We start from the raw sequence: 13932 nt of genomic DNA on the forward strand, positions 1-13932 counted from the left end.
ATTCATTCTGCCTTCAGCTGCAAAATTATTGTGGACTGCACCGACATCCATGTAGCTGCACCCCAGTAAGATGAACCAAGCAAAGTTGACATACTCAACATACAGCTGTGCTCTTAAGTTTACATGAAGAATTTGTGAAATATTGGTAATAACAGGTTTAAATGATTATTAGAAATTCATTATATAATTTTCTCATCGTAGATGAGCAGACAGGGAGCCAGATGAGAAAAGCAGAATATGCAGCTGCCATTTTCCACATGGAAAAGAGAAAGGGCCAAGTGTATTTGAGTGGACAAAAGAGAAATCCCAAATACGAAAAATAAAATGATACAATTTACAGATATGTATACAAATAAATACATATCCTATATACACCATCATGTATAATGATGGTGTATGATGTAGAAGGAAGTGTGGTAGATAACAAGTAAATATAGAGTTACATACAGATCCATGTTGCAGCAAAAGATGGAATAACTAAGAAGCATGCAGTATAATAATAATTACACGCAACAATTAAATAACTGCTCAGCATCTCCACCACAATCCCAATCTGCTGTGTCCTGTTTTCCTCCCCTCTGCATAACACCCCATCACACATACGGAACACAACGCAGAGTCCGAGGGTGTTAAGAGTATGTTTATTTAAATGTCCTCCTCTCTTCTGGCCAACACAGGGAGCATATGCTGGGTGTAGAATTGTTCCAGGAGGAGGAGATTTCCATGCCATGCAGGGTCTTTGGGGATGGGGATGATGATCCCCTCCTTCGTGGTCCACAGTAGCAGAGACTCCGGTCTGTGATGTGCAGCTGTTATATAATATACAATACATTTTTTTGAAAAACATTTGATCAAAAAATAAGGATTTGGTCAGGATCTAGAGTCAGTGTGTAGTTTATTAATTAATCAATGCTCTCTACATTAGGAAAACACATACCAGTGTACCAGAGGGAGTCACACACAGCTGTGCCTAGATAACCAAACAAATTGACAACAGGGATGCAAACTCATCAGGTATGAAAAAGGTGACAAGGATCCGAGCCCCCTGACCCCACAGAATATCGGCTTTAAAATGAGGAATAACAGAGGATTTTAGCAGTCAGAACAACTAAAGCAGCAGCGTTAATATTAACAGAAACGCCATAGAGTCACATCTAATAGAAATATATAAAAAGCATTTATTTTAATTGTGTAGCAGTCAGTTTATAATTTTGGCAGTACTGTTGAGCATTTTGAAAATGTATTTTCATGCCTCTGTGCAAGGCTTAGTCTTTCTATCTTTATAGCCACATGGTGTAAAGTAACTAAGTTCATAAACTCAACAAGTACTATACTTGGGCACAATTTTGAGATACTTGTACTTTACTTAAGTATTTCAATGTTTTGCTACTTTGTACTTCTACTCCACTACAGTTCAGAGGTAAATGGTGTACTTTTACTCCACTACATGTATGTAATACCTTTAGTTACTTTACAGATGTGGATGAATGATGTGAAATATAATCAAGTGTTAAATCAGACTTTAGTTCCACCTGGAGTAAATCCACAAGCTACCCTTTAGTATACAAAGTCATTCAAACTAGCTGCACCTTTACCAGCTTTGATAACACTTTAATGATCAGTCATTATAAAACATCATATTATTCTGAAATGGACCAATCTGCAAAATGACTACTTTTACTGTCGCTACTTTCACTATATTTTGATAATAATATTTTTCTACTTTTACTTGAGGAACATTTGGAATGCAGGACTTTTACTGTAACAGAGTATTCCTACACTCTGGTACTTCTACTTTTACTCAAGTACAAGAACTGAGTACTTCTACTTTTAATCAATTACAAGATATATACTTATACCACCTCTGTTTATAGCCTATGAAAAAAACGATTAGAAAACGAAGGCTAAAGCTAACGTTAGCAGATAGTGACAATGTATGCTAGTTAGCTAGCTCAACGATAATATTGCGACGGGAAAAAAAAACTTTTCAGTGCACATCACGCTCTGCCGCTCCGACAGGGAGCTCTACTGTGAACACCTGAACGGCCCGTTCTAACAGCTGTTCACCAGCGGTCCAGTCTGTGCCACAGGGACTCCGGACGCACAGTTAATATTAACGAACGCACCGTAGGTAATGTAGCTGCTGAAGCTAGACCATCATCGCCGAGCAGCAGAGGCTTATTATACATCATGAGCAGAGCCGACAGGCAGGAAGACTCGAGCATACAGCTCGCGCTTCATTATAATATATATAAAAAAGCTCGCGGCCGCACATTAATCCCGGTCCCAGGCCCCCTCCCATACCCCAAAAATATTTTTATTGCAGATCTACAGGAATCACAAAAACGACCTATTTTGGATTCAAAACGGAGAATTTCGCAGAAAGGTGACAAGTTTGCATCCCTGGACAAGATAACCAAAATCCTTGAATCTAAACACAGCAAATAAACTCAAATGACACAACGAGATGTAAAAAGGAGATCACACATAGTCGATATAGAACTGGCCGCTTCAATCTGAAGAGCAACTAAAACAAAACACGGGAGTGTATCTTGTTCTTGTGAACACTAATGTTATCCACAGCATACACAGACACCACGAAGTTCTTAAGGAGAAAACTAGTTGCTAAAACAAAAACACGTTAGTGTACCTTGTTAGCTAGCTGACATTAACCTTAAACATTGCACTCATATTACTCACTGAAACCTTGTAAAGCCGGTCCCGCATGCTGGCTCTTACAGAACCGCTCCCTTTCGTGTATGTACAGTTCTCAACATGCCCAGACTTGTAGTGATTTTCACCTCGTTTTATACTTTTTCGCCTCATTCTGAAAGAAACAGGTGAAATTTACTAACGTGACAGCCATCTTTGTGATGGTGACGCGTATTGTGCGAGACCAGAGACCTGTAGTTCACTGAGCGGTTTCACACAAAAAAAAATGTAACTTCACAGTTTTACGACACATTTTTATTTTTTTGACTTGCAAAATGTTCTTTTAATTTGACAAACATCATATGTGTCATTCGTGGCACAATTCAAACGGGATCGAAAGATGACTTTTCTCTCTCCATTGACGTCAATGTATAATTTTCCGCTTCCGGGGTCCCATGGGTCGGAAGTAGATGGGCGGGACTTCGCCTCTCTATTGGCCAAAGACGCTGCCACCGGCATTGCGATCCATCCTCTGACAAAGTAAGTTGGGTCACTAAAGTCTGATACATGTTTTGCTTAGATTTAATAATTGGGGCTTTTTTTTAAGCCTTTACTCGCATGGTTCATCATACATACTGAACTGTTCTAAGTCTGAGAAATGCTTTCGCCATAATCAGCAAAGCAACATGAATGTGAAATTATTCTTGCGGGCGGCTAGCTAGCTAGCTCACGTTCAACATAAGCTTAAACTAGTTTAGCTACATTTATATCAGCTCATAAGTGGTGTGTGAAAAATATTTGTCTTAATTACGGCTACATACGTCGGTGTTAAAGTGTGAGTTATACGTTATCTTAATCGCTTTTGTTTTACACATGACAGTACTAACGCTGGCCGACATTTTAATATATGTTTGCGGGGGAGGGGCATAGTCCACGTCCATGTGCTTGTTACACGTATGAAACAGGAAACAGGTAAATGAACTCAGTCTGTCTAAAGTAGTTAAACCGTCACAATGTGCATTTAAAAAGCTAGTTTCACTACATAATTCACTTTTTCTGTTCTCTCCTGCAGCTCCCGTACCCACACCACAAGCCCATACACTGATCTACACCATCATAAAACCAACGGCACTTTTAAGAGCCAAACTCAACCTATCTCTCTGTCTATCTACCTACCTTTCTTATAGTTATTGTCTCTATCTTTTTCTATCTTTTTCTATCATTCATTATCTATTTCTTCATCTATCCATCTCAATCTTACAATCTGTCTCTCTATCTCTGTTTGTCTCATACAGCAGCTGTTGCATATCTGTTGTGTCTGTCTGTCTGGCTGGCTGGCTGGCTGGCTGGCTGTGTTGCAATGGCAACAAAACACAACCCAGACCCCAATAATCCCACATCCAAGGAAGGGAAACGCATGGCTCTTGAGCTGAAGCATGAACACATGCTAGCTGAAGCTAAGGTTGGTGTTTTAACCCATATGATCTCATTCATTTCCCACTTGAATTTGGCACTATCTGTTATCCAAAAAATGCTGAACAGGCCAAGAGTAACTGGATTTTGGATTAATGTATAGGGCCTTTGCAAAACGGTTCATCATTACAACATGGGGGGCAGAGGCTTACTAAATAAAGCTTTTTCAACTTGTTTTACTTCATTAGTTGTATATGGTAGGAAAAACTTGAAGCAAAAATGTTCTTCAAGTGAATGAATTTACTTTTATTTGTCCACTGTCATATGGTATCAGTTTATCAGCAACATCAACCTTACATGAGTTGTTACTTGGTCACAGAAAGCAGCTGAGGAGAGGAAACGGGCACGCTCTGTAGGAGACACTTTACAGTCCCCTAAAAGGGGCTGAGTAGGACGTGGCAGGCCGAGAGGGAGGCGTGTAGGGCGACGCCAAGGCTCAGCTACAGGTTGAAATCCCAATTATTTTACATTTTTATGAATTTACTAAGTAAATGGTTGGAAAATCGAATTAAAACACAGTAATTGCTTGTTGAGGGTCTACAATAATTCCAATATATAAACGCATAGTGACACTACAGTCGGAGACATTCCCACTGTGGTGTCATAAGAACTATGCTTTATTTAATTTCACAAGCTTTTAAACAATAGGTAGATAATACAAATCATCAGTTATCTATTGTTAACCCTCTGTGTGATGTTTTACAGTCACATCCCCCCCGACTGAGGGCTTTCAGTTTTCCAGTGTGGAGGTTCTGCGTACTGAACCTTCAGCACTACACGAATTTGGTAAATCACAAAAATGGCTTTAAGTTTAAAACTAAAATCAATTTTTAAATAAATTGTGTTAGTGAGAGAAAATAACCTTATACACAACTGACAGTTCAGGACTCGAACGAGGAATGTAATTCAGTAAAGATATTGGCCAGTTCCATACTGGGCAAAGAAATGATCCTTGATTTTTAGTGTTCATCTTAAATATAGTCATTTACAGTTAAAGTTTCCCATTCTGTTCACAGAAAGAATATGGAGAGACTCTCTGACATTCTTTCCTCATGTCCTCCTCCTGAGCCTAAAAAAAGCTCTGCCTCATCCTGGTCTTTTCGGCAGCAGAAAGCCTCAGAGCGCTGGAAAGAAGCGAGACCACACCACCTACAATGCCTTCTAGAAAAAGAGGCTGTTGGTACCTAATTGTAATTTTTCAGTATTAATGCTCAGTGCCCTGCTATTTTACATTACATTACATTGCATTTAGCTGACGCTTTTATCCAAAGCGACTTACAATAAGTGCATTCGACCAGGAAGATACAACCTTGAAGAAAACAGAATCATATAAGTACATCAGGTTTCATAGAGCCAAACATTTCAAGTGCTACTCAACTGGCTTTAGAAAGCCAGCCCTTTATTAGTATACAAGTGCTTTGTTAGTAATTCAATCGCTCGAAGTGGAGTCTAAAGAGATGAGTTTTCAGTTTGCGCCGGAAGATGTGTAAGCTTTCTGCTGTCCTGATTTCAATGGGGAGCTCATTCCACCATTTTGGAGCCAGGATAGCAAACCCACGTGTTTTTGCTGACAGGAACTTGGGTCCCCCTCGCAGTGCGGGGGCAGCGAGCTGTTTGGCTGATGCAGAGCGGAGTGCACGTGCTGGGGTGTACGGCTTAACCATGTCCTGGATGTAGGAAGGGCCAGATCCATTCGCAGCATGGTACGCAAGTACCAGTGTCTTGAAGTGGATTCTAGCAGTTACTGGAAGCCAGTGAAGGGAGCGGAGGAGTGGTGTGGTGTGGGAGAATTTAGGAAGGTTAAAGACCAGACGAGCCGCTGCATTTTGGATGAGCTGCAGAGGTCGGATGGCACATGCAGGTAGACCAGCCAGGAGGGAGTTGCAGTAGTCTAGGCGTGAGATGACGAGGGCCTGGACCAGAACCTGCGCTGATGTCTGGGTGAGCTGGGGACGTATCCTCCTGATGTTGTAAAGCGTGTATCTGCAGCAGCGGGTTGTTGCAGCAATGTTTGCAGTGAAGGACAGTTTGTTATCTAGGACCACACCCAGATTCCTTGCAGTCTGAGTCGGGGAAACAACAGAGGTGCCGATGTTGATTGTTAGGTCAAGAGTGGGAAAATCTTTTCCCGGAAGGAAAAGCAGTTCAGTCTTGTCAAGGTTGAGCTTGAGGTGGTGAGCAGACATCCACCGAGAGATGTCTGCTAGGCAAGCAGAGATGCGTGCGACGACCTGGGTCTCTGAGCGGGGAAAGGACAGAATTAATTGGGTGTCGTCAGCGTAGCAGTGGTATGAAAAACCATGCGGGCTAATGACAGACCCGAGCGAGTTTGTGTACAAGGAGAAGAGGAGGGGACCAAGAACAGAGCCCTGAGGGACCCCTGTAGTTAATTGACAAGGGTCGGACTCTGACCCTCTCCAAGTAACCCTGTAGGTGCGGTCTTTGAGGTATGAGGTGAGGAGGGAAAGTGCAGTGCCTGAAACTCCAAGTTCTTGGAGAGTGCGAAGGAGGATCTGATGGTTCACCGTGTCGAATGCAGCAGACAGGTCCAGAAGGATGATGACAGAGGAGAGGGAGGCTGCTTTAGCAGTGTGCAGTTCGTCAGAGACAGCAAGGAGAGCAGTTTCTGTGGATTGACCTGCCTTGAAACCAGACTGATGCGGATCCAGAAGGTTGTTCTGATGGAGATAACAGGAGAGTTGTTTAAAGACAGCGCGTTCAAGTGTTTTAGAAAGGAACGGGAGGAGAGAGACAGGCCTGTAGTTTACTCTTGCCTCCTTGAGACTGTTTGGAAAGTGACCAGAAGTTAGAGAAGTGTTGATGAGATGGGTGAGAAACGGTAGAATATCAGGAGCGATAGTCTGAAGGAGGTTTGAACGGGTAGGGTCCAGAGGACAGGTGGTAGGACGGGCAGAGGTAATGAGGGTAAGAACCTCACTTGGAGAGAGAGGGGAGAAGGAGGTCAGTGTGTGGGTGAAAGGTGGGTCTGGTAGCTTGAAGAGGGAAAAGCTCCAGTTGGGAGAGAGCAGGAGACCAGTGCCACCTCCTCTGCCAGTGGGTCTGGGTGTATGGGAGAAGGAATATGCTGTGGAGAGAGCTGCTGGGGTGGATGTTTTGGATGGAGTAATCCAGGTCTCTGTGAGAGCAAGGAAATCCAGAGACTGTAGGGAAGCGTAGCCAGAGATAAAGTCAGCCTTAGGAACAGCTGACTGGCAGTTCCACAGGCCCCCTGAAACGAGATGTTGGATCTCAGTGGAGCATGTGGGATAGACAAGAGCAGGCCGGTTAAATCGATTAGGAGATACACGGGGCCAGTGATAATTGCGAGAGGACACATGAACAGGAATGGAGAAAATACACATGATTATAGCATGAGAGGCTAGAGAACCAAAGAGAATTGAATAAAACAAAAGAAAACTCCAGCGATACTTAGCTCAATCAATGTAGGATTTGCCTCGTCTTTGCCTCCCTCGTGACTCCAACAGGACTCCAATGTCTTTGTCAGTCTTACTCCCACAGGACTCCAATGTCTTCGTCTGTCTGACGCTGAAGCTGACGCTCCAGGAAAGAGCAACCTAAGATGGACACCTGATTGCTCAGTTCTCACAACTGTGGGGGCATGCCCCTCTAATTAGTTAACTATTTTCTGCTGATGAGCGACAGCAGAGTGTTCCTGCCTATTGTAATGCAGGGTTGAGACGCGTGACCCACTGAGACCTGTGTAACAGGTTCAGTTGAGCAGATCTGAGATTTAAAATCTCTCAGAAATCGCCGTTTTAGCTACAATAACTACAGAACAATTATACAGAGTAGAATAAATGAAACAGAGAAGTCTATTTAAACAAGAATATAACTTACATTGATTGCTGAGTCAGAATCGATAGTGTCCTCACCGGGTCTGGATGCACTATTTCAGCTAACATGCATGACTTTTGGGATGTTAGAAAACTGGATACCTAGAGAAAACCCACATGAAAATGAAAGTAATTCTAGGATATTAGAATAATTTTGTATTTTCGTCCCAAGGTGTAGAGAGTGTCTCCCCGAGGAGTGGTTCTGTGGAGACTGTGATGTACTTCATCACAAGAACCAGCCACTCCACAACAGGGACAGTTTAATGAATGTTTTTTTTAAACCAATTAGTCCAACAACGTGTGTTGTTAGAGTGGAAGGTGGATATGACACCCATGACCAAGGTATGCTCTCTCAAACTTGCATTTTGATGTTCACATGTCTCTTCGGCCAGCATATAATGGTAATTAGTGCTTTTATTCTTTTTTTTGACAGCTTGCATATTGCCAACTGTGAAGGCACCCAACTGCTCCTGTAAAGGCACAAACTTCACTGTGGTACCAGGCAAACCAGTGATTTTAATTACCATCAATGGTAAACAAATATAAATATAGATATATATATATTTGGATTTCTATTGAATTGTTGTTATATGTTTATTGTTGTGGGCTGAGGCATTGTGCTTCCACTTGGAGTAAAACCTTCATGTAATATCTGTTCATCTTTGACTATTTGTAGATGGAACTGTTGTAAAATGTGTCTTAATTATGTTTATTTACTTGTTCCAAGGGCGTTATGACTTGCATCTGCCACTATATGTCTGTCAAACTTGCCAGCAGCAGTGGACCCCCGACTTGAAAGTCCTCCTTAAGAGTGGATACTGGCCAGCTTCGGTCAGTATTTCCACACTTTACACCTTGGACCTCCTGAGCTCCTTTGAAGAGCTCAAGGTCATCTCTCCGGGATTCTCCAGAAAGGCCTTTGCAAAGCTGCTGGAGCATCGCACAAAGTGTGGAGGAAGAGTAAGTGTAAATATTCTTTACCATATTATACATTATAACATTTCCGTAAATAGACAAAATCACAGCAATATATGTAATTATCTTCCAGTCTGGACCTGTCAACGGAGATGCACTGCAGCGCAGCTTTCTGGAGTTCTCCTATGCCTCGTATGAGGAAGACCAGCTCTGCTGTGGTGCTCCTTTCATCTGCCCTGCCTGCACGCCGGAGATATTGGCTGTTTCTGCCGATGGAATCAGGAAGCTTTATCGCTTTCGGCGAGGTGGAAGGTGCTGTTTTCACAATGTTGTTATTTAACTTTTTTGATTACTGTTTATATTTCATGGATATATTTGCTAATCTTTTTTTCCTCAGTTCTGATGGCAGCGCCTTTTTTAATGGGCTCTTTGTAGCAGAAGACAGCGCGATGATTGCATTTTTCGAAAAAATACAGAGATCACTGAAAAATGCAAGTTTTTATTCGTAATTTTACCTTATAGGTATATCACAAAAATAGCCACGTATATCCGACCCTGACTTTCTTCAAATTCAGCTACTTCTCCTTACCATCTACTCCAAAATCAGATAATTAGAACAAATGGTGTAGATCGTGATTCCATTGCTTTTAACTGATTTGTCATGATGTAATGTGTGTCTTAGACCCAGGGAAGAGGCACATGTGGGGACTCCCAGTGGACAGCAGCGAGGGAGACGTCAAGGAGGGCTTCAAAGCTGGATGAAGAAGAGATGGAGGTGGCTGTATGTCGCCATGGGTTTCTTTTGAAGGCCTTAAATATGTACAGGGGGGAGATATTCGCCTACCCCCTGTATCTTCAAAAGGAACTCATGCCAGCCAAAGCCAAGTTCTTCGCCATGGATGTGGCTTGCAAGTACTGGCCGTACATGGAGAAAGCTGCAAGTGTCCTTCCTGCTCTCCAGGAGCTGACCACCATGAAGCCATTCCTCAGTGTAATGCATGCTTGAGCCCATGCTACCAAATGCGAGGTATGTGAAATATTTTTGTATCACGTACATTTATATTTTTTATATTTATTATACTGAAGTAGTAAATATCTAAGCTATACTGTTTAGTATAGTAGTATGTAGCCTCTTTGCACAACCATTCCAGCAACCTTTTACAATCAGATTATATGGAGTGGGAAGAACCAGGAGGGAGCAGGGATGACCGCTGGGGAAGAGGTGGAGCAGGTCAACAGCTGCTTGTCCCGTTGTGCCCTGACAACAAAATACATGTCCAAAGCAGGTGAGTGGAAGGTTTTGCCCTGTTATTGCATACTTTTTTATATGACACATCATAACTTCATTATTGCTTTCAAAAGCACGACTGGACATGCTCACAGTGCATGCAATGGGATGGAACAGGAAAAAAGGTGACTCCCTTCATCAGGCACTTTCCACAAGATATGTGAAGGTGAGCCTCCTATTAAAGGTGTTGTTGTGTCCTTTGTCATTTGCACATGGCTTGTTGTTAATCATAGCAAGTTTTAATCTTGATAAATGTCCATCGTCTACTGTTTATCAGACTAGTAAGAGGCTCCTGGAAGAGATTGCAAGTCTTGAGGAACTCAAGACGGAGCTACATTGTGTCTCAGATGACATGGTGTCGACGTGGATTTTCGACGTGAAGGAATGGGCATCTGGTAAACACGACGAGATAACACCAGCTACATATCATTGTCCATGATTGTTTGAATTTACAGATTTGATCCTAAAGAGCAGCCAATTTTAAGGCAATAAGGCTGATTTTTCATGCCACGTAATGGGACCCTCACTGGATTTCAGTAGACAGGGACATAATCTTCAAGCAATAGCAAGCCAACTATGTGTCCATGTTTATCTCTGATATGTTCCAGTTTCCATAGTTGTACCATCAATTTGTGTTAAAAGGTGTTAAATATGTTGCACAACTTTGTTTCTCAAAACCGTTACGTGTTGTGTAACAGTACATTTTACTGCCAATATTATTTCTACAGGAACATCAGAAATATCGGGTACTTCTGAAGACATCCTTCAAACAGCACTGCAGCAAAGCATTGAGGGGCTTTACCTAAGTGTGAGGCAGCGGAAGCAATCCCTTTACCGAAAGAATGGTATAACAATATAATGTTTTAGGTTGCAGATTCAACCAACTGAATTATATATATTTTTTGCACTTGCAAATATAGTTTGTCACATATCCCTATCCCACTACTTCATGTCTTTTTCAGACAGCAGCAAGCTCCGCCATCGACTTCGAAGGAAGCTTGCAGACGACAGAAAGCGCCTTAACCAGGAGATACTGAAGTACAACCAGCTGGTACATGACTCTGCCAGAGGCATAGATGTTGCTGCGGTGGAGCATTCCCTCTCTGGAGGGAGCATCATGTCTGCGCTGTGGCCGTGGGAAGTTCATGGCATGGGTCAGTTTTCAGATATTTCATAATAATTAATTTGAAGTTCTGTTATATGAAGGTATACCTTGCTGAGTTATGCACATATCATTTAGAGCAGGGGTCGGCAACCTTTTTGATATGAAGTGCCATTTAAAAAAAAAATGTTTTATCAGCGTGCCGATGATCGAGAATTGTCAACGGGGGGGGGGGGTTGAGGAGCTTGACGCTCGTGAACTATCAGCCGGAGGGCGGGGGGAGCCTCGCTGCGGGGAAGCAGTGTGTGGACCTGTCAACGAAACTTAAACATTTACCACATTTAAATAATTGGTTTAAACGGCATAACAATAAGGACAATCGTCCGTTCTGTGATTCTCCAGAACACACATGTTATGATATAATTTAAGGGTCATGCAGAGTGAGATGAGATCGCTGTCCCTTTAAGAGAGAGAGAGAGGGGTGCGGCTTGTGCATGTGTGTGTGTGGATGGTAGAGCGACAGTGAGGGAACGTGTGTATGTTTCTGGAAGTGAAACGAAGCAGCAGAAAAACAGAGGTCTGTCTGTGATGTATTTTGTGAAACAGAAGAACAGCTAAATAAAGGCAACGGCCTCCCAAGAAGAGCTTGTCTCTCTCCAGTCATTTAAGCTAAAGTGGGTTATTGAACCTGAAGCTTGTTGCTGCTGCCCTCCTCGACTACGGTCTGGGAGCCGACAGGAAAGTTCAACACACAGATGGCCAGTCCGCCCCTTTGTCGCATATTATTTCGATGAGCAGATCGCCACTGGGCTTTCAACTAAAGACACAGCCACGCAAAAACTGCGGCATTTGTACAGCTCCTTATGGGTAGGCCTACTGCAATTTGTGAATTGCTTTCCTCTGTGGTGAAACGATCAGCACTGCACCACGGAGGAAAGCGGCAGAAAGTCACCTGGAGTTAAAGAGAGCGGGGCTGCGTTGCGTGCATGGCTTCCTTCTGCAGGTAGACGCGCTCTGGCGCCGGTCTCGTTCAGGATCCGAAAATACAATTTAAATATTATTGCACACTTATTCCACTTATTCCTAGTGTGCCACGCGTGCCAGGGGTTGCCGACCCCTGATGTAGAGTGTTAGAACGTTCATTTAGTTTAAGGGTATATCTTAAGTTTTCTTATTGTGTATACATTTGATTATTTTGAAAGTACATGTTTGGAGTTTTAAACATATTGTTATGCTATAATGAAAATGTGATTCATGTATATACATAACTGTGATTGGATTTTAGCTAAATTTACAGCCAAGAAAAAGATACTTGATCAAGTCATGCATACACGGAGACTGCAAGAGGAGAAAGGCATCCTATTGTGGGAGATGGCACAGCATTGCACATGGTTGCAGAACATGGCAGTTGCTCTAAAAAATAAGGTGGCTGAGGAAGGTAAGTTGAAAGCAAAACTTAACCTACCTTGTAAAGTATGAGTTTTAAAGGAAAAAAGTCAGCCCAAATCATTCTTGGTCACAGAAATTGGATGGAGTATAATCCAGAATATACTCCATTGAAGTGCTCTGGCCTCGTGAAGCAATCTTACTTTATAGTATGTCCATATAACAATATTTTGTGTATTTTCAGATGTAGACAAGGGGAATGGAGGACTTGGGTGCACATTAAGGAGGAAGCATGCTGAGGCGTTGGAGAGGTTACAGGTGTTACTGCAGCAGTACAAGACTGCTTTAGGTCCTGATGCTTGTTTCCTTCAACATGAAGAGGAAAGTCGATTGAGATAAACAACAAATAGCTTATTTGGTGAATCACCTCATTGTTGTTCTCAAAACCAAATAATACATTGTTATAAATTGTTATATTTGATGTACACATATAATGTACATGTTTAATATACATAGTTAAATCATAAAAAAATGGTTGTGTTGTATGATTTCTTAATACTGTATGTTATAACCGTTTGCATAACTTGATTTTATGTTCTGTTGTCCATGCTTTTCATGTTAGACTAACCCCAAAGCTCTAGAGTCAAGACATGCACCCTTATGGTGGCCTTTTACTTGTATTGTGGTGAAACACATAAGTAAACCATTGCCAGAGAGGACCATTTTATTGTTTTAAAAACAATGTTATTGATGTGGTTGGTTGATGAAAAAATATAAATTAAGCATACGTCTGTGGTACTTTTTGTTGTTTACATCACACTGCATTATAATGCGTTTGGAAATAAATTAATTTAGAAGTAACAATATGGGTTAGCACTTGAATATTTTTGTAAAGAGATGATCCTCATCCGGAACACTGGTTGTTGGTTTAAGATAAGATAGAAATGTATTGATCCCAATTTGGGAATCTTTGCGTTGCAGCAGCATTAAAACACATGGCATTATACAATACAAATAAAAAGACAAGAAATAAAGAAGAAAATATACATGTTGAATTTAGAAATTAGCGATAACAAGATATGCAAAGTATTATATTTATATAACTATGTGACAGATGGAATATTAAATATTACACTGAATATGTCAAATGTACAGTGAAGAGAGAAACTATGGAGCAGAGAGTTCTCTTCCAGCCAGAGGTGATTTGTTGTACAGCAACACGTTCTCACTCCCAACCCGTCAAATGTTGACGGACGGTCAGG

At 41.8% G+C, this 13932-nt stretch overlaps 2 protein-coding genes and 1 long non-coding RNA gene across 3 annotated transcripts; all 3 read left to right on the top strand.

Moving 5' to 3' along the window:
* Positions 1 to 3135: 3135 nt before the first annotated feature.
* On the top strand, positions 3136 to 4873 carry LOC307033866. The gene is made up of 3 exons (XR_013806687.1): positions 3136 to 3192; positions 3725 to 4114; positions 4445 to 4873. It is a non-coding gene; the product is annotated as an uncharacterized lncRNA (long non-coding RNA).
* A 3258-nt stretch (positions 4874 to 8131) lies between these two features.
* LOC307032989 (uncharacterized protein) lies at positions 8132 to 9900 on the top strand (the record flags this gene model as incomplete). Its single annotated transcript, XM_079671258.1, has 6 exons — positions 8132 to 8321; positions 8413 to 8511; positions 8707 to 8939; positions 9028 to 9206; positions 9292 to 9385; positions 9577 to 9900. The coding sequence occupies exons 1-6, from the start codon at positions 8243 to 8245 to the stop codon at positions 9898 to 9900; spliced, it is 1008 nt and encodes a 335-aa protein (XP_079527384.1). The 5' UTR covers positions 8132 to 8242.
* On the top strand, positions 9449 to 13069 carry LOC307032990 (uncharacterized protein; the record flags this gene model as incomplete). The annotated part of the gene is made up of 8 exons (XM_079671259.1): positions 9449 to 9921; positions 10063 to 10180; positions 10257 to 10348; positions 10460 to 10577; positions 10911 to 11027; positions 11145 to 11336; positions 12570 to 12722; positions 12915 to 13069. The coding sequence occupies exons 2-8, from the start codon at positions 10099 to 10101 to the stop codon at positions 13067 to 13069; spliced, it is 909 nt and encodes a 302-aa protein (XP_079527385.1). The 5' UTR covers positions 9449 to 9921; positions 10063 to 10098.
* Between the last annotated feature and the right edge of the window lie 863 nt (positions 13070 to 13932).

Source organism: Notothenia rossii, assembly GCF_949606895.1.
Source record: "Notothenia rossii genome assembly, chromosome: 3".
Taxonomy (NCBI): Eukaryota; Metazoa; Chordata; class Actinopteri; order Perciformes; family Nototheniidae; genus Notothenia; species Notothenia rossii.